Source organism: Bos javanicus, chromosome 4 (genome assembly GCF_032452875.1).
Source record: "Bos javanicus breed banteng chromosome 4, ARS-OSU_banteng_1.0, whole genome shotgun sequence".
In the NCBI taxonomy this organism is placed as follows: domain Eukaryota; kingdom Metazoa; phylum Chordata; class Mammalia; order Artiodactyla; family Bovidae; genus Bos; species Bos javanicus.
The window spans coordinates 8,771,122-8,795,438 of NC_083871.1; the positions used below are offsets into that span (position 1 = coordinate 8,771,122).

General features: G+C 40.6%; 1 protein-coding gene across 9 annotated transcripts in view; it reads left to right on the top strand.

The window, feature by feature from the left end:
• Positions 1 to 24,317, top strand: part of CDK14 (cyclin dependent kinase 14) — a 659,101-nt gene that overhangs the window by 196,342 nt on the left and 438,442 nt on the right. For all 9 annotated transcript variants that reach the window (XM_061413377.1, XM_061413382.1, XM_061413373.1 and 6 more), the window contains one exon: positions 11,719 to 11,798. In XM_061413377.1, coding sequence (XP_061269361.1) covers positions 11,719 to 11,798 — 80 coding nt within the window. The remainder of the gene's footprint in view (positions 1 to 11,718; positions 11,799 to 24,317) is intronic.

The window sequence follows — 24,317 nt, forward strand, 5'->3', positions numbered from 1 at the left end:
AAATTTTCCAGAACAGTCCAGTGGTAGAGGTAGAAGGTCAGTGTAGTAGTTTGGGACAGAGTGGCCATGGAGAGGAAGGGCTGGGTTAGAGAGTCTGAAAGGGAAAAGGGAAGGAGGAAGGAGAGAGAGAGAAAAAAAGAGAAGACAGTCAATGAAGCCAGGTCCCCCTAGAGGGGATGGGATGGGTGTCGAAAGCGTGGTGTCAAAGAGCACTGCCCTGGGGACTCCTTGGTAGCTTCCAGTGGCTAAGACTCCACACGCCCAGCTCTCAGGACTGATGCTGAAGCTGAAGCTCCAGTACTTTGGCCACCTGATGCACAGAGGCAACTCATTGGAAAAGACCCTGATGCTGGGAAGGATTGAAGGTGGGAGGAGAATGGAGCGACGAAGGATGAGATGGTTGGATAGCATCACCAACTCAATAGACATGAGTTTGAGCAAACTCTGGGAGATGGTGAAGGACAGAGAACCCTGGTGTGCTGCAGTCCATGGGGTTGCAAAGAGTCGGACATGACTGTACAGCTGAACAACAACAAATGGGTTTTAAAATGTAGACGGCAGTGAGATCCTATACTTTGGTCTCTTGCACAGCTGCTGGGCTGGCCCTAACCCACTCCAGGCCTTGCCTCACACACACAGGGGTGGCTTTGCTGAGTAACAGCCAAGACAGGATGGACTTGCCTCTGCCTCACACGGCAAGTGTGGGGTCTGGCTGCTCACTGCTCAAAAGCCAGTGAAGAGGCCAGGTTGGTGGAAAGGAATTTTGCTTTTTTTTGGATGCCCGCAACCGGTCCAAAGGCCGCCGGTCCCCCCACTCCCACAGCCTGCTGACAGCCAGCGCATAGAGCTTTTATAGACAGAGGGAGGGGGCTCCATGCAGAAACAGCACTGGCAGCTTTGACAGTCATCTTCAAATTGGTCACTGGGGTCTGATCAGTGTCCGTTTGGTTGTTTTAGCTTCAGTTCTAGGGTCAGTTTGTTTCTAATTTTTTTTTTTTTTTTTGAGGTCATTTCACGGAATTGTGGCAGCTTGTGTCATGGGTAGAGTCTGGTCATCATGCAGTTAACTTTTTCAGCCTGGTGGAGGTTTCAGTATCTATAAGACAGCTCACAGGATATGGCTCAGAGGAACTAAAGCCTTTGAAAAGCTATTGCCCTTGAGACGGAACCAAAGGTCCTTGACTTTAATGAACATATTATTATTTGGTCTCCTTTGACTATTTTGCTTTGTTTCTGTGTTTTCTCACTTCTCTGACTATAAATTTATCCTTTGGCTGAAGGTTTTCCATAGACAAAAGGCAGACTGAGGACGTGGGGTTCAAGGACCATAGGGTTCTGCTCCATTTCAGTACCTCTGTTTGCTACAGTGCTCAGCCGGTTCAGTCTCTCAGTCATGTCCACTCTTTGTGACCCCATGAACCGCAGCACACCAGGCCTCCCTGTCCATCACCAACTCCCGGAGTTTACCCAAACCCAAGTCCATTGAATCTGTGATGCCATCCAACCTTCCTCCTCTGTCGTCCCCTTCTCCTCCTGCCCCCAATCTTTCCCAGCATCAGGGTCTTTTCTAATGAGTCAGCTCTTCGCATCGGGTGGCCAAAGTATTGGAGTTTCAGCTTCAGCATCAGTCCTTCCAATGGATATTCAGCACTACCTGTGGTATATAACTTCCCGGTTTTCTATCTACTGCTTGGTAATCTGTCTGTCTATCTGCCTGTCTGTCTATGTATTTATCTGTTACCACAGCACCACCCGTGGTATACAGCTCCCTTGCTGTGTAGGTATACAGCTCCTTGGTATACAGCCCCACCTCCCTTCTCGCTGCTCCCACTGTTGGGTTCCTTCAGTCTTTTCTCCACACCATAACGAGGGAGCTGCAGGCATGTAATTTAATCATGCTATCTCTTTTCTGAAGAGTCCCAGTGGTGTTTGTTTTAATCAGGCCTTTCTTTGGCCCTTAAGACCTCAGACCTCACTGAGGGTCTCACAGAGTATTTCTTACTCTGTCTCCTACTCTGTCCCTCCCCCTATCCTTCAGACTCTTTTCATGTCATCTAGATTTAGAATACCATTCTCTGATTCTACCTTTTTCTTAGTGTTTTCTTTACTCCTGCTTTAACGGAAAACTGGCTGTCTTGAGATTATTGCTTCCCTTGAACTCCTCCAATGATTCACACATTTTTATGTCTAGCTTAGATTTTTGTACTGAGACCCAGACTCATAAACACGAATGTTTCCCTTATGTCTGCACTTGGTCACTTCTAGACTACTTTCCTCCCAAACAGACTCTTGAATCTCTGTCTAAATCTCTTCTGTAGTTTCCCTTGCCTCAGTACACATACTTCTACCCACGCAGACATTGCAGTCAGGACATGTGGAATCATCCTTCACCACTTGCCCTACACCCAATCCAGTTTATGCTTATAGACTGTTGAATCTGTCTTCAGAATATTGTTTTCCTTTTTCCCATTGCTTTTGCCAATGCTCTGGTTCTTGGTGGCGAGCATCTTTTCCCTGGACCAGAGCAGTCACTGTCCCACCTCTCTTCTCGCTGCTCCCACCATTGGGTTCCTTCAGTCTCTTCTCCACACCATAGTGAGGGAGCTGCAGGCATGTAATTTAACCATGCTATCTCTTTTCTGAAGAGTCCCAGTGGTGTTTGTTTTAATCAGGCCTTTCTGTGGCCCTTAAGGACCTCTGTGATCAAGCTTTCCTGCCTTCTCTCCACGTTCCCCCATCCATGCACCCTACCCCCCAGTGACAACAAGCCTCAGCCACTCTTTCTTATATTTTTGTTTAATGCATTGTGTTCTCTGCCTCTGGGCTTTTGTACAGGTTGTTCCATCTGCCTGGAATATTATTTACTTCCTCTTGCTATATTTCTTGTTTCAGCTCAAATGTCACACTTTCAGAAAATCCTTCTCTAACTGTCTCAAGTAGGTTATTTTTTTAAAGAAAAACTGAGGTACAGTCAATTTACAATGTTTTAGGTGTAGAAAATGATTCAGGTATACATATGTATATATCCTTTTTTAGACTTTTTTCCCATTTTAGAAGATATTGAATATAGTTCTCTGTGCTGCACAATAGGTCTTTATTGCTTATCTATTTTATTTATAGTAGTTTGTATCTGTTAATCCCAATTCCTAATTTATCCCTCCCCTACTTTTTCCTTTTGGAAGCATAAGTTTGTTTTCTGTTAGTCTGTTCTGCAAGTAGAAGGCGATGGCACCCCACCCCAGTACTCTTGCCTGGAAAATCTCATGGACGGAGGAGCCTGGTGGGCTGCAGTCCATGGGGTCGCTAAGAGTCGGACGTGACTGAGCGACTTCACTTTCACTTTTCACTTTCATGCATTGGAGAAGGACATGACAACCCACTCCAGTGTTCTAGCCTGGAGAATCCCAGGGACGGGGAGCCTGGTGGGCTGCCGTCTATGGGGTTGCACAGAGTCAGACCAGCGACTTAGCAGCAGCAGCATTCTGCAAGTAAGTTCATTTGTATTTCTGTTAAAATAGGTTCTTTATCTTTTTTATGGCATGCTGTGATTTCCTTCATGGCATTTATCTCAATTTCTATTGGGAGTTTGTTTTCATTTTTAAAGAACATACTATAGAAAATTAGAAGAGACTGGAGTTTTCATAACTCCCCATGATGCCGTCCTTGACAGCCTGTGTATTTCGTTTGTCTTCATTCCTCCCAGTTATTTTGAAACAAACCCTAAACATCATTGTATATTTTTTCTTTGAAAGATAAGAACCTTGTTTTAGATAAGCACCTAATCACAATACCATTATCAAGTATAAAAATTTTAGCAATTTTTTAAATCGTCAAATATATAGTCAGTGTTAAAATTAGCTTTGTTGGAATCAAGATAACATTGCAGTTCATTTCAGTTAGTTGATATCTCTCTCTTTTAAGTTGTGGGCTTTCCCCCACCTTTTTTTTCTTGAAATTTATTTGTTGAAGAAACAGGTTCCTATCCCTATAGTTTCCTATAGTGTAGACTTTTCTCACTCTATCCCAATAAGAAATGGTGTTATTTATTTAATAAATTGTTCCTTTGTTTTCTTAAAATAAGGGATTAGATGATACTTGGTCACATTCAGATTGAATTGATTCCACTGAGGTGCATGAGTGCTCCCATCAGGAGGCACTTAATATCTGGTAGCTTTTTTGTGTGATTTCAGCAGCTGTTAATGTTGATATTCAGATTTTGTCATTTCCCCTTCATTTTTCACATGATGCATCTCTACAGAGAAATTTCAAATATCCACTATCTGATCACACTGAGGTATAGTGTGTATGGCACGCTGCAGTCAGTCCATGGAGTCGCAAAGAGTCAAAGCAACTTAGCAACTGAACAGTGACAACACGTAGTGTATAGGAAGGTATATGAAAAGGGAAGCGAATGCTTGACATGTTCTCTTTAACAGTTTTTAAACTAATGCGTGGGATCCATAGTACGCTCCAAATGTAACTCATGAGTTTCTTCTAAAATCTCATTATAGGGGACTTCCCTGGTGGTCTGGTGGTTAAGACCTCACCTTCCAATGTAGGGAGTGCAGGTTTGATTCCTGCTTAGGGAGGTAAGATCCCACATTTCCTCATGGCCAAAAAACTGGAACATAAACCACAGAAGCAGTAGTGTAACAAATTCAATAAAGACTTTTAAAATGGTCCACATCAGAAGCTGCGCTATAGCACAGTGAGCTCAGCCCAGTGCTCTGTGATGGTGAGTTCGGGGTGGGTTAGGGGTGAGTTCGGGGTGGGTTAGGGGTGGGTTCGGGGGATTGGGTATAAGGGTTGGAAGGGACATTCAAAATGAAGGGATATATGTATACTGAGGGCTGATTACCTTGTTGTATGGCAGAAAGTAACACAACATTTTAAAGCAATTATTCTCCAATGAAAAATAAACTGAAAAAAAGAAAAAGAAACTTAAAAATGATCCACATCAAAAAAAAATCTTAAAAAAATAGAACTTATAAGTAAATAATATCTCATTGTAAACTTATTGATTTAAACATATTTAATGCCTTTCAATCACAGGTATTAGTTTAGTGATGGTTAAATTGTCCCATTTTTGGCAAGCGAGCATCTCCTGCCCCCCTTTGATTAGCTGTCTTTGTAGATACATGTTTTACATCTATCTCCTCCGTGAGCCGTGAGTGCAGGGACCGTGTCTGGGTTGTTTATTCTTTATCCCCAGCACAGCTTGACATTCTCTCCATTAGTATTTGTTGAATAGGAGGCAGGATAGTAAAACTTCATTAAGTGGAGGGCTGTCTTGAGGAAGAGCGTTTAGTTTAGTCTTTGTGGACTCAGAACTTGATTGAGAGAGTAGAAGTTACAGGAAGCCAATTTTGGCTGAACATAAAGAGGGACTAAAAAATGTGGGCGTTTTAGGGGATTTGAGTTCCAACAAAGTCTTCTGAGGGAGTGCTTTGTTCCTGGGAGTGACAATCAACCCAGTAAGAATTTTTTCGTTTTGAGTGATCACTGAGTTTACTTCTGTTTTTTTAAATTAATTTTTATAAGTTGAAGTATAGTTGATTTACAGTATTGTGCCGATCTCTGCTGTACAGCAAACTGACTCACTTCTCAGTTATGTTATACACATGTATCCATTCTTGATTGTGTTTTTTCCATTGTGTTTATCACAGGATAGTGAAAATGGTTCCCTGTGCTGTACAGCAGGACCTTGTTTATCCATCCTAAATGTAATAGTTTGCATCTGCCAACCCCAAATTCCCAGTCCATACCCTCCCTCCACTGAGGTTACTTTTTTAAAGTTCTAAGATTCTCAAGTCCTTTACTGACAGACTTTATTTTAGGAAAAATGCAAGTTTTAAGTTATTGAAATGTAATTGTTTTCTTTTCTCCCAGAAACGATATATATTCCTCTAATTTTATGTTTCAAAGTATTATGAGTTTGTACATTTAATGAAGCATCATTATCAATATTTTATCAAACGTACAATCTCATAATAATTGTTGGTTGAGTGCACCCTTTTTCTCATTGCATTAAATTATTAGACTTTTTGCATTGTTAATCATATCTTAATAAATAACCATTATGCCATTCTTTTATAAATCTTTTTTTTATTTAAAAAAAGAAATCAATTCAACAGAAATAACATTAGTCTTCTTCCTGTTTTTTCTGTATTGTTTTGATAAAGATTAGGGTGAGGTGTGATTACTGACAACTTACCTTGAAATTCTAAATTTACTTTTCCAGAATAAATAATGTACTTTTAGAGTATTTCTGAATATCAAAGGTTAAATAGTACTGAGATGGTTTCTCTTTTATACCTGAGTGAAAATTGAATTTAGGCGGAGATGGTAAGACCATGAATATTTAGTTGCCTTTAATTTTTGAAGTGTGTATGTGATACAGTATCATCAGCATTCCAACCAGTGTCTTAAGAGAGAACAAATGAAAGAAACACTGATGGTAAAACCTTTAAAATATTTTTAATGACTTTGCCAAAAAGGTGTAAGTTCAGTTCAAAATATTGTCCTGGATGTGCTCAGCCTTGCTATTGCCACTCTGTCAGTAGTAACTACATTTCCTTCTGTTGCTTTAAACCAATGCAGCGAGGAAACAAAAGCTGTGTATCTCTGTGCACTCAGTATTATTTTCCATAGCAGTTTCTCTTGAGACAGACTCATAATGGAAGAGAGAGGCAGAATATATTAAATTTGCCAGAGTATATTAAATTTCTTTTAGGTGTATTGCCTTAATTTCCTTTATATCCTCTAGACATAATTTCTCCTAGGTGTTAGCACATGAACACTATTTTCAGAGATGACCTAGATAATGTTTGTTATTTTGTTTTATTGTACAAAGTTATCTTACGAATTTGCGGTAACTAATCTGATAGAAAACCTTTAGGCTTTCCTTTGAGAATTGTCCATTAGGAAATTCTCTTCGTGCATCGTCTTTTGAGCCTGGAAAATCGACCCTGAGTGGGAAAGTTTTGCTTTGTAGGGTTCATGAAATGTCAAAATAGTACATGCGTGCAAAAATGAATAGGCCATTCTCCTTATTCAGAACTTCTCCGTCTTGCTTCACCCACACAAGATAATTTTATTATTTACAGACTTATGGGCACACATATCTGTGGACAGAATTTCTGAAGTTGGCAGAGATTTGGATTTGTGGTTAGAACCAGTTTGAAATCACACGTCCTTGAGCATGCAGCGAGCTTCACAGGGAGGCCAAGCTGGGAATGGCAGTTCTTGGAAGAATTAGAGACTGATAGCTAGTCTCTGAAATTAAAACAGCTCCCTGTATGGCTTAGAATAGCTAGACATGAGCCTGGCAATTTCTCCAGCAGAAGGTTCTGTGGTAGTATTAACACAATTTAAAGCATTTTAAAAATGTTATTTACCTGGGTTAATGTCTCCGTTGCCAATCAAGTCTTGATTGCCTTCTATTCATTAGCCTTTGATTTAATTAATAAGACTTGTTAAAGAGGAATCTTCAGTGTTTTCCTGTAAACAGCTCTAATTTATTGATTCAATTTGAATTTCGTAATTATTCTAAAGAACTTAAGTCAATGTTTGAAGTATGTGTTTTGCATATTTAATTAAACAGTTTAACCACACAAAGTAATTATTAGATATGCTCCAAAGGTTGAACATTAGAATATTTGTAATTATTTTTTCAAGAGATACCTTTTCCAAAAGTTGAGCCAGTGACTTAATGTTTTTACTAGACTTTATGCTGAGGGATTCAGTAGTTGGTGAGTGTCTAGACGTGTGGTGAAAAATTAAGAAAACAGTCACAATGACTCCTAGGTTAAAGAACAATTTGATGATCAATACGGTTCTTAATGGGAAACCAATTAAGCAGTTGAAAAGAGGGAGAAACTGATTAGCAATCTGAGCTCAGATTATTGAAGATACTGAGGGGTTTGAAACTGGTCTGTTGGGTGAAAAAGGTTAATTAACAAAGCATTCTATAAATTCTAAAACCTTAAGGAAATGAAAATTTTATATATCTGCATGCATCATCAAAAACAAAGAGACTCCACCTTTAATTTGAAAAAAGAAAATATTTATTTGTTTGGCTGCACTCTCCAGCACGTGGGATCTTAGTTCCCCAACCAAGGATTGAACCCATGGCCCCTGCAGTGGAAGTATGGAGTCTTAACTGATAGATCGCCAGGGAAGTCCCAAAATAAATATTTAAACTCAAACATTGAGAGTTTTGTGATTGACAGGAACATGCCAAATAGATGACCAACAAGGACCTACTGTTAAAAAAATTAAATGTGAAAGAAGATATTGAAATCTTTAAAAAAATGTGATATTTCTGAAATCTTTGAAAGCAATAATTTTTACATTTTATTCTTGAATTATCTTGCAAATGTAAGGAAAGAAATGTTAGTATATTAACATTTTTAATATTCATTCAATCAAATATTTTGAGTGTATTCTGTATGTCAGATGGTTTTAGGCATTGGGCATGTAACAGTTAACAAAACAGAAGAAAGTTCCTTTGCTCTTAAATCTAATAGTCTAGTATAAATTTTAAGGAATTTTTTAGTTTCACATAAAATCCCAGTGTCTTTAACTCCTGTGATTATCATAACTATAGAAATTGATAGTTGGAGGTTTAACTCATGGAGCATTATGCTACAGAGTCAGGATTCCATTAACCCGGATCTTGTTCTTTCAGGCAGTTTATCATAGTAAATATGTTCAAGTTTTATTTCACCTCAGAAATGATGCACACGGTCTATGAGGTTGCTTAAAGGTGTTCCTTCTCTGGTTGCATTTAAAGTATCAAGGCTGGTTCAGTTAAAGGCTCATCGCCTTTCAGTGTATTACAGGGGAATCATAGCTTCATGGTCTGCATCTGTTTTAAGCATATAGCCTTCCAAAACCATAAATTCCCTATATTCCAGAATTCAGTGCGTGTAAGCCAGCAATCTCAAGGGAGATGGAAAAGCTTTGTGGGAAGAAGGCTCTGTGTGTGTATGTGTTATTGGTGATGGGAGACTATCTGTAAATGAAAGGAGAATTCCAAGCAGTTCTTGGCCTCAGTTCCCATCTCCTTAGGGAGCCAGTGATGAGCTCAGCTGGGCTGAGAAAATCTGTGCAGATGTCAATACTGACTGCATCCCAGCTTCAAGCCCGGCTGGAGGCCTCCCTCAGCCGTAAAGAGCAAAGTGGAGAGGGCAAGGTACAGTCAGTCTCCAGTTGAACCCCATATGAATATTAATGTTTTACTTGCACCTGGTACCTAGAGCATAATCAGGATTAGAAAGACATCAAGGTGACATACTCAGGAGAAGAGAATTGCAGAGCAGAAAAGTGCCAGGCCTGTCCTCCCAGCTGAAACACAGGGGAAAATAAACCAGCCCCCTAACCCAGAGGAGACAGCACATTGCAGAGCCTTATAATCAGATGTCCTTTGATTACTGTAACCAGTAATGTATTTGAACAATCAGTTCAATGAGGGATGCCATTAGGATGGCTGGGTTGTGATAAATCCCTGACCTTTCAAATTCTGTGTCTGTGGCAGGATTTTTTTTTTTTTTAATAAAAAATAGACCAGTTGGATGCAGTTTACAAGAAAGAGACTTTCAGATTCTTTTATTTCAGACTCAGGCACTGGATTCTCTGGGACGCATGGGCTCTCTGTTGATTCCATAAGCTCTAAAGACTTCTGGTTGCAATTTAGACTACAGTGAGAACCTCTATTCCTCCATCAAGTTGGCCAAATCAGTGGTCGATAACCTAGGATCTATCAGTAAAGGGGGAACCCAAGCTCCTATTTGCTATAGGTAGTAGAAATTGGTACAACCTGTGTGTAGGATAATTTCTTAATGTTCCACTAAAAAGCTTGATGGACAAGGCGACGGCACCCTACTCCAGTACTCTTGCCTGGAAAATCCCATGGACGGAGGAGCCTGGTGGGATTCAGTCCACGGGGTCGCTAAGATTCGGACACAACTGAGCGACTTCACTTTCACGCATTGGAGAAGGAAATGGCAACCCACTCCCGTGTTCTTGCCTGGAGAATCCCAGGGACAGGGGAGCCTGTTGGGCTGCCATCTATGGGGTCACACAGAATCGGACACGACTGAAGCGATTTAGCAGCAGCAGCAGAGGACTGGAATTAAGTTAAGCATACTACACTTAAACAAAGGAACACCCTGTGGTTTTCTAAAAACAAAAGACGATTTCTATGAGTTTATGAGGAAGTCACCCAAATATATTGAGAGATAAAAATAATATACACTGTACCCCGTATGGCATATTACCATTTGTATATGTGTGTGTTAAGTACACATATCAAGCTAAGTTACCTGAGTTAAGTGACCTCAGAGGGTGGGAGCTGGCTATGTCAGGGAGATTTACTTTTCATTACAGCTTTCTTGTAGCTTTTACATTTTTAATATGTGCTTATTTTACTTATTTTATTTAAGTATATTAGTATGAAATATGTTGGTAAGCCTAGTCAAGGTAAAAGTAGAACATTCAGCTAGAAGAATGTCTTTATTTTATTAACAGAATTGATTGTATAGAAAGTTACTCGCCTAGTGTAATCTTACTTTTAATTAGAGCTGATGCACATTTAGAATGTGTCTAGAAGAACCATCTGTTTTGTATGGGTCTTGTATAATTTTGTAATAGTAAAATATTCTTAACTTTTATTGTGATGATATATAGCATTATAAAACATCATCAGACTAAATACAACTTTAGGAGACTCTAGCTTAAGAAAATGGCAAAAAAGAGAGGAACAGGTGGTATTGATAGAGACAGAGAAAGAAGAGGGGAGAAGCAAGAAGCCAGGGTCAGTTTTCCATCTTTGGGGACTGAATGACGTCAGCTTAAGACTGGAAATGAAGTTCTTGTTGTTCAGTCACTCAGTCGTGTCCAACTCTTTCTGACCCCATGGACTGTAGCCTGACAGGCTCTTCTGTCCATGGAATTTCCTAGGTAAGAATACTGAAGTATGTTGCCATTTCCTTCTCTAGGGGATCTTCCTGACCTAACCTGTGGTCTCCGGCTTGGCAGGCAGATTCTTTACCACTAAGCCACCTGGGAAGCCCTACAGACATTTGATCCTAAGAAACAAAGGAGCTATTGGAGAAATAAAGGGAGAGTGTTATTCTGAGTACTTGATTTTTAATTAATCTGAATAATTGATCAAACACAGTATTTTTTTTTGTTAAGCACTAGTTACATGTTGGAAAGCACATTGAGTGAATCACAGAAAACTTGAGTTAAATCTTGGACTATGCAAGTGTGAATATTTAAAATGTGAATATTTGAAGTGTGAATATTTATGATGATGATATAGGGTTCCCAGCCTTACTGAAGTTAGTCTTGTTGTGGTGGCATAATTGAGTCACTGCCATTTTTAGTGCAAATCCATAAAATACAAATCGTAATGAAGACAAATTAGAAGAGTGTGTACTAAATCCCTTCAGTCATTTCTGACTCTGCAACCCCATGGACTGTAGCCTGCCAGGCTCCTCTGTCCATGGGATTCTCCAGGCAAGACTACTGGATGGTTGCCATGCCCTTCTCCAGGGGATCTTGCCAACCCAGGGATCGAACCCGTGTCTTTTATGTCTCCTGCATTGGCAGGTGGGTTCTTTACCGCTAGCGCCACCTGGGAAGCCCAATTAGAACCGTAACAAGACCATGTGTTCATGGATTTCCTTCTCTTCTGTTTCTCCGTTTCTCCAGGGTGAATGGAAAGCTGGTAGCCCTGAAGGTGATCAGGCTGCAGGAAGAGGAAGGTACACCTTTTACAGCTATCAGGGAAGGTAGGCATTTTCCCTTGTCATCCTTGCTTTTGTGTTTGTGTGATGCCCATAACTGTTTAAATAGTATACACCTCTGAATATGCTGTTTCTAAAGTATATGGCTCTATTTCTAATTGGAATGTGTGAACTGAAATATAAAATCAGCACCTCTTACAATCACATCAAGTCATGTTAAATAAAACTATCCTGCTGAGTATTCAGCTGTGGGGGGAAAAAAGTATGTGCTGATGGTGAGACTATAGCTGGCTGAGGGATTTTACACATCTGATTTTGTTTGCAGAGTTCTTAAGGCACATGTTAATCTAAAATTACTCTATACTCATGACTTTTAAGGAAACTTCTTAAAAATGGGGGGAATTATGCTATCTTATTCATCTTTTGTATTTCATCTTTCTTGATTTCTTTTTTCCTATTCTTTATTTTCTATTGGCTTTGCTTATTGATTTATAGATGCTCTTTATGTATCAGCATTATGTTGTAATATTTTTTTCTACTGTCATTTTTCTATAAAGTATTCTTATTTTTTTATATTAAAAAAATCCTTATTTTTGGCTGCACTGGGTCTTTGTTGCTGTGAGCTAGCTTTCTCTAGTTTGGGCTAGCAGGAGTTATTCTCTATTTGCCTTGGGCAGGCTCAGTAGTTGCGGCCCGCAGGCTTTGTTGCCTCATGGCATATGGGAGCTTCCAGGAGCAGGGATCAAACCCACGTGCCTTGCATTGCAAGGTGGATTCTTAACCATTAGACCACCAGGGAAGTCCTAAAAAGTCTTTTAAACAGTTATTTGTTACATTTAAATTTTTATAAAATAAAATTGCTCTATCTTTTGCTTTATACCTTCCTGCATAGTTTTCTACTTCAAGGGAATAAATCACCTTTTATTAGTGGGATCTTTTCAGTTCACTTTCAGAACTTTTACTTCTACTGCATGTTTTTATGGAAAAGGAAATGGCAACCCACTCCAGTGTTCTTGCCTGGAGAATCCCAGGGATGGGGGAGCCTGGTGGACTGCCGTCTCTGGGGTCACACAGAGTCGACATGACTGAAGTGACTTAGCAGCAGCAGCAGCATGTTTTTAAAGTATAAATGATCTTGAAATAAGACTTTGGTTTATTTTGGCTTTGCAGGAACTATGACTACTTGTCTGCTGATCCACAATGAGATAAATAATAATGATTTACTTCAGTAGTAGTATTAAGATATTGATGAACTGAATGTAGTATGTCACTGCTCTGATTTGTTTCCCTGACCAGGGAGTGAACCTGGGCCACAGCAGTGAAAGCCCAGTATCCTCACCACTGGGCCACCAGGGAGCTCTGAAGAAGTCTACTTCCTATTTTCACTTTCTTACCATTCATTCTCCTTTTCCTCTCTCTTCAGTTTGGTTTCTGTCATTCCTGTTTAGCTGGAAATATTGGAAGGTTCATCAGTGAACTTCTTACTGTCACATTCAATAGACACCTGTCTTACCTTATCCAGCCTTTTATCAGGTTGTATGTGGTTAAAACATTCTCTTCTATGAGACCAGATTTTCCAAGTAGGTAACTGTTTGTCTTTCTCTTGTGCTGTCTCCTTTTCTAAGTGTTACGGAGTTCCCCTAAACAGGGAAAGGACCTTCTTTTCTCTAATCAGCACTCTTTCCCATGTGATTTTATTCATTTCATGAGTTAAATAGTAACCATAATGTGATGACCAGCACATACCTCTCTTGAGCTAAGATTCTGTCTTTGTTTCCATTCTCACATATCCTTCTGCGTATGTGGCATTTCCTCTTGAATCCAGTAATATGTAAACATGAAAATATATCACTGTCAGGTGAGATTTATTCCAGGAATAAAATACTTGTGTTCAGTCTGATGAAACTGGAGACTACTAGCTGAGATAGGGCAGTGGGTTCCCGTTGACCTGTGAAGTTTAGTTATGGTACACTCTGAATGTTAGGAAGTAGGAGAGTGCCAAAGAGTTGCTGGGCCACAAGAGAAGCAGGAGGGGAGTGACTCTGGGCAGCAGGCATGCTCCTTAGCAGGTGGGGCATGTGCTGGAATTAACCAGCTTAACCTTGCTGATGTCTTTCTAGATTCAAGGTTAAGAGGAAGTTCCTAGTGTTATCAGAAGATGCAGTTTTGACAGTTTGCTCCACCATGGGAAGCTCAAGAGAAGAAGCAAGAAGTAGGGTCATATTAAGGTTTTTGATGATCTGTCTATTCATACTGGCTGGGTATGAGGCAAGGCCTTTGGGCACCTGGTATACCTTGAGATGAGCTTAGAAGCGGGCCCTGAGCTGTGGTTGTGTTGTAGAATGAGGGTATTGTAGTTGGGACCTGTTCTGTGGCTTAGAGGGCCTCTGAAGACTTTTGAGCTGAGTTTATTAGGAAGATAAATCTGGTATTAGAATATGATATAGATTAGAGGAGGAAACTGGAAGTGGATAAATCAGTCATTCAAAGCAGTGTAGATTTGAAATTATGAGAACTCAGGTTTATTGGAAAGCAGGGACAAACAATGATGTTGTAGAGGAAAAAAGGTCAGATCTAGGTGAATGATTGGTTATAGGTGATTTCAGAGGGAAGTATCAATGGTTTTGAGTTTGAATGAGTTAAAAAAAAAAAATGGTGCCAGAGAGAGAAATAGCTTGTCATTGCACGGTCAGTTCAGTTCAGTTGCTCAGTCGTTTCCAACTCTCCGTGACCCCATGAACCACAGCACACCAGGCCTCCCTGTCCATCACCAACTCCCGGAGTCCACCCAAACCCATGTCCATTGAGTCGGTGATGCCATCCAGCCATCTCATCCTTTGTCGTCCATTTCTCCTCCTGCCTTCAATCTTTCCCAGCATCAGAGTCTTTTCTAGCGAGTCAGCTCTTAACATCAGGTGGCCAAAGTATTGGAGTTACAGCTTCAAAATCAGTCCTACCAATGAACACCCAGGACTGATCTCCTTTAGGATGAACTGGTTGGATCTCCTTGCAGTCCAAGGGACTCTCAAGAGTCTTCTCCAACACCACAGTACAAAAACATCAATTCTTCAGCACTCAGCTTTCTTTATAGTCCAACTCTCACATCCATACATGACTACTGGAAAAACCATAGCCTTGACTAGATGGACCTTTGTTGGCAAAGTAATGTCTCTGCTTTTGAATATGCTGTCTAGGTTGGTCATAACTTTCCTTCCAAGGAGTAAGCATCTTTTAATTTCATGGCTACAGTCATCATCTGCAGTTATTTTGGAGCCCCCCAAAATAAAGTCTGACACTGTTTCCACTGTTTCCCATCTATTTGCCATGAAGTGATGGGACCAGATGCCATGATCTTAGTTTTCTGAATGTTGAGTTTTAAGCCAACTTTTTCACTCTCCTCTTTCACTTTCATCAAGAGGCTCTTTAGTTCTTCTTCACTTTCTGCCATCAGGGTGGTGTCATCTGCATTTCTGAGGTTATTGATATTTCTCCCAGCAATCTTGATTCCAGCTTGTGCTTCTTCCAGCCCAGCATTTCTCATGATATACTCTGCATGTAAGTTAAATAAGCAAGGTGACAATATACAGCCTTGACAGACTCCTTTTCCTATTTGCAACCAGTATGTTGTTCCATGTCCAGTTCTAACTGTTGCTTCCTGACCTGCATACAGGTTTCTCAAGAGGCAGGTCAGGTGATCTGGTATTCCCATCTCTTTTAGAATTTTCCACAGTGTATTGTGATCCACACAGTCAAAGGCTTTGGCATAGTCAATAAAGCAGAAATAGATGTTTTTCTGGAACTCTCTTGCTTTTTTGATGATCCAGCGGATGTTAGCAATTTGACCTCTGGTTCCTCTGCCTTTTCTAAAACCAGCTTGAACATCTGGAAGTTCACGGTTCATGTGTTGCTGAAGCCTGGCTTGGAGAATTTTGAGCATTATTTTACTAGCGTGTGAGATGAGTGCAATTGTGCGATAGTTTGAACATTCTTTGGCATTGCCTTTCTTTGGGATTGGAATGAAAACTGACCTTTTCCAGTCCTGTGGCCACTGCTGAGTTTTCCAAATTTGCTGGCATACTGAGTGCAGCACTTTAACAGTATCATCTTCCAGGATTTGAAGTAGCGCAACTGGAATCCCATCACCTCCACTAGCTTTGTTCGTAGTGAGGCTTCCTAAGGCCCACTTGACGTCACATTCCAGGATGTCTGGCTCTAGGTGAGTGATCACACCATCGTGATTATCTGGGTCGTGAGGATCTTTTTTGTACAGTTCTTCTGTGTATTCTTGTCACCTGTTCATAATATCTTCTGCTTCTTAGGTCTCTACCATTTCTGTCCTTTATTGAGCCCATCTTTGCATGAAATGTTCTCTTAGTATGTCTGATTTTCTTGAAGAGATCTCTAGTCTTTCCCATTCTATTGTTTTCCTCTATTTCTTTGCAGTGATCACTGAGGAAGGCTTTCTTATCTCTCCTTGCTATCCTTTGGAACTCTGCATTCAAATAGGTATATCTTTCCTTTTCTCCTTTGCTTTTTGCTTCCCTTCTTTTCACAGCTATTTGTAAGGCCTCCTCAGACAGCCATTTTGCTTTTTTGCATTTCTTTTTCTTGGGTATGGTCATGATTCCTGTATTCTGTAAAATGTCATGAACCTCCATCCATGGTTCATCAGGCACTCTATCAGATCTAGTCCCTTAAATATATTTCTCACTTACACTGTATAGTCATAAGGGATTTGATTTAGGTCATACACTTTCTTCAATTTCATTCTAAATTTGGCAATAAGAGGTTCATGATCTGAGCCACAGTCAGCTCCTGGTCTTGTTTTTGCTGACTGTATAGAGCTTCTCCATCTTTGGCCACAAAGAATAATAATCAATCTGATTTCGGTGTTGACCATCTGGTGCTGTCCATGTGTAGAGTCTTCTCTTGTGCTGTTGGAAGAGGGTGTTTGCTATGACCAGTGCCTTCTCTTAGCAGAATTCTATTAGCCTTTGCCCTGCTTCATTCTGTACTCCAAGGCCAAATTTGCCTGTTACTCCAGGTGTTTCTTAACTTCCTACTTTTGCATTCCAGTCCCCTATAATGAAAAGGACATCTTTTTTGGGGTGTTAGTTCTAGAAGGTCTTGTAGGTCTTCATAGAAATGTTCATGTTCAACTTCAGCTTCTTTAGCTTTACTGGTCGGGGCACAGACTTGGATTACCATGATATTGAATGGTTTGCCTTGGAAACGAACAGAGATCTTTCTGTCATTTTTGAGATTGCATCCAAGTACTGCATTTCAGACTCTTTTGTTGACCATGATGGCTACTCCATTTCTTCTGAGGGATTCCTGCCCGCAGTAGTAGATATAATGGTCATCTGAGTTAAATTCACCCATTGCAGTCCATCTCAGTTCACTGATTCCTAGAATGTCAATGTTCACTCTTGCCATCTCTTGTTTGACCACTTCCAATTTGCCTTGATTCATGGACCTGACATTCCAGGTTCCTATGCAATATTGCTCTTTACAGCATCGGACCTTGCTTCTATCACCAGTCACATTGACAACTGGGCGTTGTTTTTGCTCTGGCTGCATCCCTTTATTCTTTCTGGAGCTATTTCTCCACTGATCACCAGTAGCATATTGGGCACCTGCGGAGTTCCTCTTTCAGTGTCCTATCTTTTTGCCTTTTCATGCTGTTCATGGGGTTCTCAAGGCAAGAATAGTGCAGTGGTTTCCATTCCCTTCTCCAGGGGACCACATTCTGTCCATCGCATTCTGTCATTCTGTGATTGTGTGGAGAATTGCTTTGAACACCTTGCAATTTGAAAAGGCTGTTATCCAATTTAACCTTCCTTCACATTTGCCCTTTGAAGGTTTTTTTGAGAGGGGCAGATATAGAATTAATATGGTTGGTACAATTCATATAATTAATATGGAATTAAGGCTTGGAGAGCTTAGACGACTTGTCCAAGGACTTGAATCTTGTACTTAGACTTTCTTAGATTTAAAACAGTGTCCATACTAACTTTGTGGAATAGTTGATTGGGATTTTAGACATTAGGGTTTGAGTTCATGAGACATCTATGTGAAAATCTCTCTGGTGATGTGGAAGTGAAGCTCCCAAGAGTTCAACATAAACAGTGTACATTGACATGGTCTTTTACAAGTTGAACAAGTGTAGGATTTTTATGGGAGAGAAGTTTGAGTGAAAACAGAGAGTTAAGTTGCAGGACAGTGCACTGAGTTGGAAAGCCTCATGTTAGAGTCTGCAAAGCTGGGTTTTAATCCTGGCTTTGTTTTGCATCACTGTGCTACTTTGCTAGGGCTGCCTTAACACAGACTGAGTGGCTGAAGCAACAGCAATGTATCATCTCATGGTTCCAGAGGCTAGAATCTAAGGTCAAGGTGTCTGGGCGCTCCTCCTTCTGATCCCGAGGGAAAGGCTTGTGTCAAGTCTTTCTTAACTAATAGATATGGCTGTTGTCTGCTTGTGTCTTCAAGTTAGCTTCTCTCTGTACCTTTGTCCAAATGTCCTTTACTTATAAGGACAGCAGTCATATTGGATAAGGTTCTACTCTGGTGACCTCACTTTAACTTAATTACCTCTGAAAAAAATTCTATTTCATATACTGTCATAACCTGAGGTGCTAGGGTGTTGGGACTTCATATGCATTTTGGGGGACACAATTCAATCCACAACAGCACTTAATGGCTTTAGGCCTCAGTAACTGTGTGCAGAAGGGGCTTCCCCAGTGGCTCAGCAGGAAAGAATCTGCCTGCAATCCAGGAGACACAGGAGACCCCAGTTCAGTCCCTGGGTCGGGAAGATCTGCTGAAGGAGGAAATGGCAACCTACTTCAGTATTCTCGTCTGGAAAAAATATTGTGGACAGAGGAGGCTGGTGGGCTGCAGTCCATGGGGTCGGAAAGAGTTGGATATGACTCAGCGACTAAGCATGAAGTACAAACCTGTTATGCAGAACATGGGAGTTGGTTTGTGCCATTTCTCAGGCACCACCTAGCTCTGCACTGTGGCTTTGATTTCCCAAGGAGTCCTTAAACTCAGAGTTTTGAATGCTCTGGAGATGAGTGGTGTAAGAATTGTAGAGGCGTGTAGAAACTGATCACAGTGAGACATTGTCTTTTCCCTTTGAATAAAATATTTTAAGATTTTCCAAGTAAAATCTGACTTCCAAGTGATTTTTATTGGAGATAAATGACCGTATAAGAAAAAGAATTAAACTCTAGGCAGTTTTGGTTATTTGTTCCACTCTTACCTTTTATAAGTCTTATTTTTCTGCTATTTATGTGTGGACGCAAGAGCAATCACCAGTGTTCGTTCTCTTTCGGTGTTACTAATCCTAGAAATCCATGCACAGAACTCCTCTGTGCTTCCTGCGGTAGAACTTGGAATAGTTAGGACGAAGGTGGTAGATGCTTCGTTATACACGTTGTAGATGCTTCGGTAGACGAAGGGGGGTTATGTTCGTTTTTACATTGATGAGGGTTCTGTCATGGCTTGTTCAACTGAGAGGAAGCACTTTAATTTGAGTTTGCCCCTTTTCTGCTGTTTTGGTCAATTTCCTCATTCACCAAATGTCAATAGCAGGAAGATTTCAAATGAAGAAAGCCCTGTGCATTGTAAAGTAGTTTTCAAGTGGCTGCTTGCCAGTTATAAGCTTACCTGGGAATTTAGATGTTAACGCATAATTTTCCCCTAAAGTGGAAACACTTGTAAGCAACCCTAATCTTACCTAGATTTATGTCCAAAGATGGACTTTGACTTTTATCTCATAGAGCTAGAGTACTTAATGACTTTAATTCAGGTTCAGGTGCTTTGAAACTCATTCTGTCTTTGATGGGAGCTTAGAGAAATTAAGTAGCTGTGCTGAGACCAGCTTTTCTATTTTATTCTAAAATCCTGTATGATACTGTCATGAGTTTTGATTGTACTGATAAAGCATCAGGAGGTACAAGAAAGGTTTGAAAGGAAGTAGCTGAAATGTCTTAGGATACAAGAAATGAAGCAGTTACAGAAAGGAAAAATAGGACGTTCAGTCTTGACTTGTTAAGTGTGAGGTCTGACATTCACATGGCATTTGCTTATATGGTTTGCACGTTAGGTAATAGGTCGGTTGCATGTAAATTGGAGACATCATTCAGCATTTCCTGAGTGATTTCATTTAATCTTTCACCATTGTGAGAGAAGTTGATGTTACTGTCTTCGTGTTAAGAAGTTTTTATGAAGCTGGGATCTAAAGACATTTTTGTCCAAAGTCACACACATACTTTGTGACAGACAAGGAGTTCAGCTCGGGTCTTCCTACCCAGTGCCCAGCACTGTGCCTGACACATGATAGCTGTTCTGTGCATGTTGAACCAGTGAGTGACTGAATGAGTGCGAAAGTCCCAAATCCTTACTGATCCAATTGTATGTAGAGTCTTTCAGGCTGCTAAGAAATAAAGAGGTGAAGTTCCATATAGCAAAGTTGTGATGAAGACTGTGCAACTACCTATGTATCATGAGCAAGTTACTTAACACATTTTATCTTCGGTTTCTTCATCTCTGAAGTAGCAGACTCGAACTGTCTGATCTTATGTTGCTGTTGTTTAGTCACTCAGTCGTGTCCACCTCCTTTGGGACCCCATGGACTGTAGCCCGCCAGGCTCCTCTGTCCATGGAGTTTTCCAGGCAAGAAGACTGGAGTGGGTTTCCATTTCCTTTTCCAGGGCATCTTCCTGACCCAGAGATTGAACCTGGTCTCCTGCATTGGAAGGTGGATTCTTTACCACTGAGCCACCTGAGAAGCCCCCATATGCATCATGATTAAAATACTAGTACCAGCATGAATCTTTTCCTGGACAAAGGATCTATAATTGTATCATCAGTATTCCGCATCCACACATTCTGTAGTGTGATACACATTACTGTGCTCAGAATATTTCTTTTAAACCTTCTAATAATAACCTTTTATGTCTGTCACTGAAGAAATTAACATCAGTTGCTTCAGAGCATTTGACAATTGACAGACAAAATTTTTTTTTAATGGAAGATAAAAATCTATGAGTCTAGACTTTGATTCTAAGTAAGCTTATGTAAATTTCCAAAATTGTTATTCTTTGTAAGTCTGAGCAATTTGATGAGTGTCTGCCAATTGATACCAACAAAAAATTTGCAAGCTGTTAGATCATGTGACTTTAAAAACTATAAAACCATGTCTTATCTTTTCCATGTCTTTAATTTTTAAGGATAAAGTTTTTTTTTAATGAAACATCTATTCTTGTCTGCCTTAAATTTTTAAGAAGTTTTATATTTTGTCTTTTCTATTTGGAAGTAATAGTTTTCAGCTTATATTTGGAAATATACATTTTATTGGATATATAAATAAATATACATTAAATTAAACATAAAATAAACATTTTATTGGAAATACAAATTGAGTTCTGATATATTTATATTGAAAACACATTTAGGAGAACTATATAACTGTTTCTAATTTGAAGGCATTTATAACTGGCTAAAATTTTTTATTTATTTATTTAAAGCCAGTTATAAATGTGTTCAAATTAGAAATAGTTACATAGTTATTTTAAATATGGACTTTTTTTGGTGCCTGAAATGCTAAGAACCTTTTAAAAATGTTATCTTGTTTAATTCCCAAAATGTGTCTTGTGTTAAATATAAATATCAGTATCTCCATATTACTGATGAGGTCATTGAGGTCCAGCAAAAATAAATTATCCTCTGTTATAGAGTTTACTAGGAAACAGCCAGGGCTTCCCTGGTAGCTCAGCTGGTAAAGAATCTACCTGCAATGCAGGAGACCCCAGTTCAACTCCTGGGTCGGGAGGATCCCCTGGAGAAGGGATAAGCTACCCATTCCAATATTCTTAGGCTTCCCTTGTGGCTCAGCTGATAAAGACTCCGTCTGCAATGTGGGAGACCTGGGTTCAATCTCTGGGTTGGGAAGATCCCCTGGAGAAGGCAAAGGCTCCCCACTCCAGTATTCTGGCCTGGAGAATCCCATAGACTGTATAGTCCATGGGGTCGCAAAGAGTCAGGCATGACTGAGCTACTTTCAAAAAAAAAAAAAAAAAGCATGTATATGGAATCTAGAAAACTAGTACTGATGAACCCATTTACTGGAGAGAAATGGAGAGGCAGACTTAGAGAATGACCTGTGGACACTGTGGGGGGAGGAGAGGGTGGGATGAATGGAGAAAGCAGCATTGGCGAATATACACGAGCACGTGTAAAACAGATGACTGGTGGGGAGCTGCTCTATGCCGCAGGGAACCCAGCTTGGCACTCTGTGATGACCCAGAGAGGCAGGATGGAGGGAGGGGAAGGAGGCTTCAAAGGGAAGAGTTGTATGTAGTATGGTGATGACTGATTTGAGTTATCGTATGGCAGAAGCCAACGTTGTAAAGCAGTTTTCCTCTATTAAAAAAAGTTTTAAAAAAGCAAAAAATAGAAAGAGTTGAAGTCTTCTAGTTATAAAGGTGACATTATCAATTCTGAAGGTTTCCTCATTCCAGGAAGACAGAGGGCAAGTAGGAGCAGTCTCTGTGAGCTGAACTGATCTTTTCTAACCACTTGGGAGAAGGAAAGAACGGTCGAACCAAAGAACTTTTGAAGCATGTTTTGTTGCAGTTGGTTTTTGACAAGTAGCTTTAATCACAACACACTATTTGTTTGGTGAGAAAAAAATAACCCACTAGAAGTAAAAAAAAAAAATCATTGTATAACTTATGGAGCCAGGAAGCTGTCTGTAAATGGCAATTGACAGATTGTACTTTTATGACTACCCAGTGGAGAAGCGGTCAGAGAAGAAGCTGTATCGCATAGGAAGAAATGTCCCTTGCCCTGCCTGAGTCCTCCCAATCCCTCCTCAACTCTGCTTGAACCATCTTTTAAGACCTTGTTGAAGTCCTGTCTCTTTCCTGAAACCCTTTCGACTTTCACAGAAATAATCTTTTTTCCTTTTTGGCTCTTCTGGCTTGCTCTGCTTCTGTTGTTGTTGATCTTTGTACACTTATCTTTTAGCATGTACTGCAATGTACTTTCGGAGAAGGCGATGGCACCCCACTCCAGTACTCTTGCCTGGAAAATCCCATGGACGGAGGAGCCTGGTAGGCTGCAGTCCATGGGGTTGCTAGGAGTCAGACACGACTAAGCAACTTCACTTTCACTTTTCACTTTCCTGAATTGGAGAAGGAAATGGCAACCCACTCCAGTGTTCTTGCCTGGAGAATCCCAGGGACGGGGGAGCCTGGTGGGCTGCCGTCTATGGGGTCACACAGAGTCAGACACGACTGAAGCGACTTAGCAGCAGCAGCGGTGGCATTGTACTTTATGATGTGGTCCAGTTGTGTTCAGTTGTAAACTAACTGATAACCTCTGGGCCTTTTTATTCTGAGGACTGTGGTATGAAGCTGGCATTGACTCGTCATGTCCCAGCTCTTTCTCTGCCCCATCAAAATGAAACTAATCAAGGATCCGGGTAGTGTTTGAACGGAGTTTAAGCAGTACTGAAAATGACTGTCGGAGTGTTGGGATTAAAAGGAACGCGATCTCTGGTGTGGACATGGACGAGATGAGATTTGGGCTGAGCTTAAGTCATAGTACCATGGCTTAGGCTGCTATAACAAAATCCAGAGACCGGCAGCATCAACAGCAGAAACATATGGCTCACATTTCCGGAGGCTGGAAGTCTGAGATCACAGGGACAGGATGTTTGAGTGAAGGTCCTCTTCCAGGTCAGAGACTTCTCATTGTGTCCTCATGTGGTGGAATTGGCTAGAGAGCCCCGGGGCAGCTCTTTTTAAAGAACATTAATCCTGATTCCCTGGCAGTCTGGTGGTTGGGACTCTGGGGTTCTACTGTAGGGGGCATGGGTTTGACCCCTGATTGGGGAACCAAGATGCCACACAGCACACACGGCAGGGCCAAAAAAAAAGAAAGAGGACTTCTCTGGTGGTTCAGTGGTGAGGAATCCACCTGCCAGTGTGGGAGACATGGGTTCGGTCCCTGATCTGAGAAGATTCCACATGTGCTCCAACTGTTAAGCCTGTGTTCTAGAGCTGGGGAGCTGTAACTACTATAACTACTGTGTCCTTGTGCTAAAACCACTGAATCCTGTGTGCTCTAGAGCCCGTGCTCCAGAGCCAGAGAAGCCACTGCAGTGAGATGCCTGCTCGCCACACCAGAGAAAGCCTGAGCACAGCAGCCCGGCACGGCCAAAGATAAATAAATAAAATTATTTAAAAAATGAAATAACATTAAGCCCATTCATGAGGGCAACACCTTTATGAGCTAATCACCTCCCAAAGGCCCCACCTACTTCTATCATCACCTTTGGGAATTAAGATTACAACATATGAATTTGTGGGGAGTGGACGAGGCACAAACATTCAGACCATAGCTGATAGGTAGGATTCACATAAGGAGAAATGAAGAGAAAATAAAGAAAGCTAAGTGCTGAAGAATTGATGCTTTTGAACTGTGGTATTGCAGAAGACTCGAGAGTTCCCTGGACTGCAAGGAGATCAAACCAGTCCATCCTGAAAGAAATCA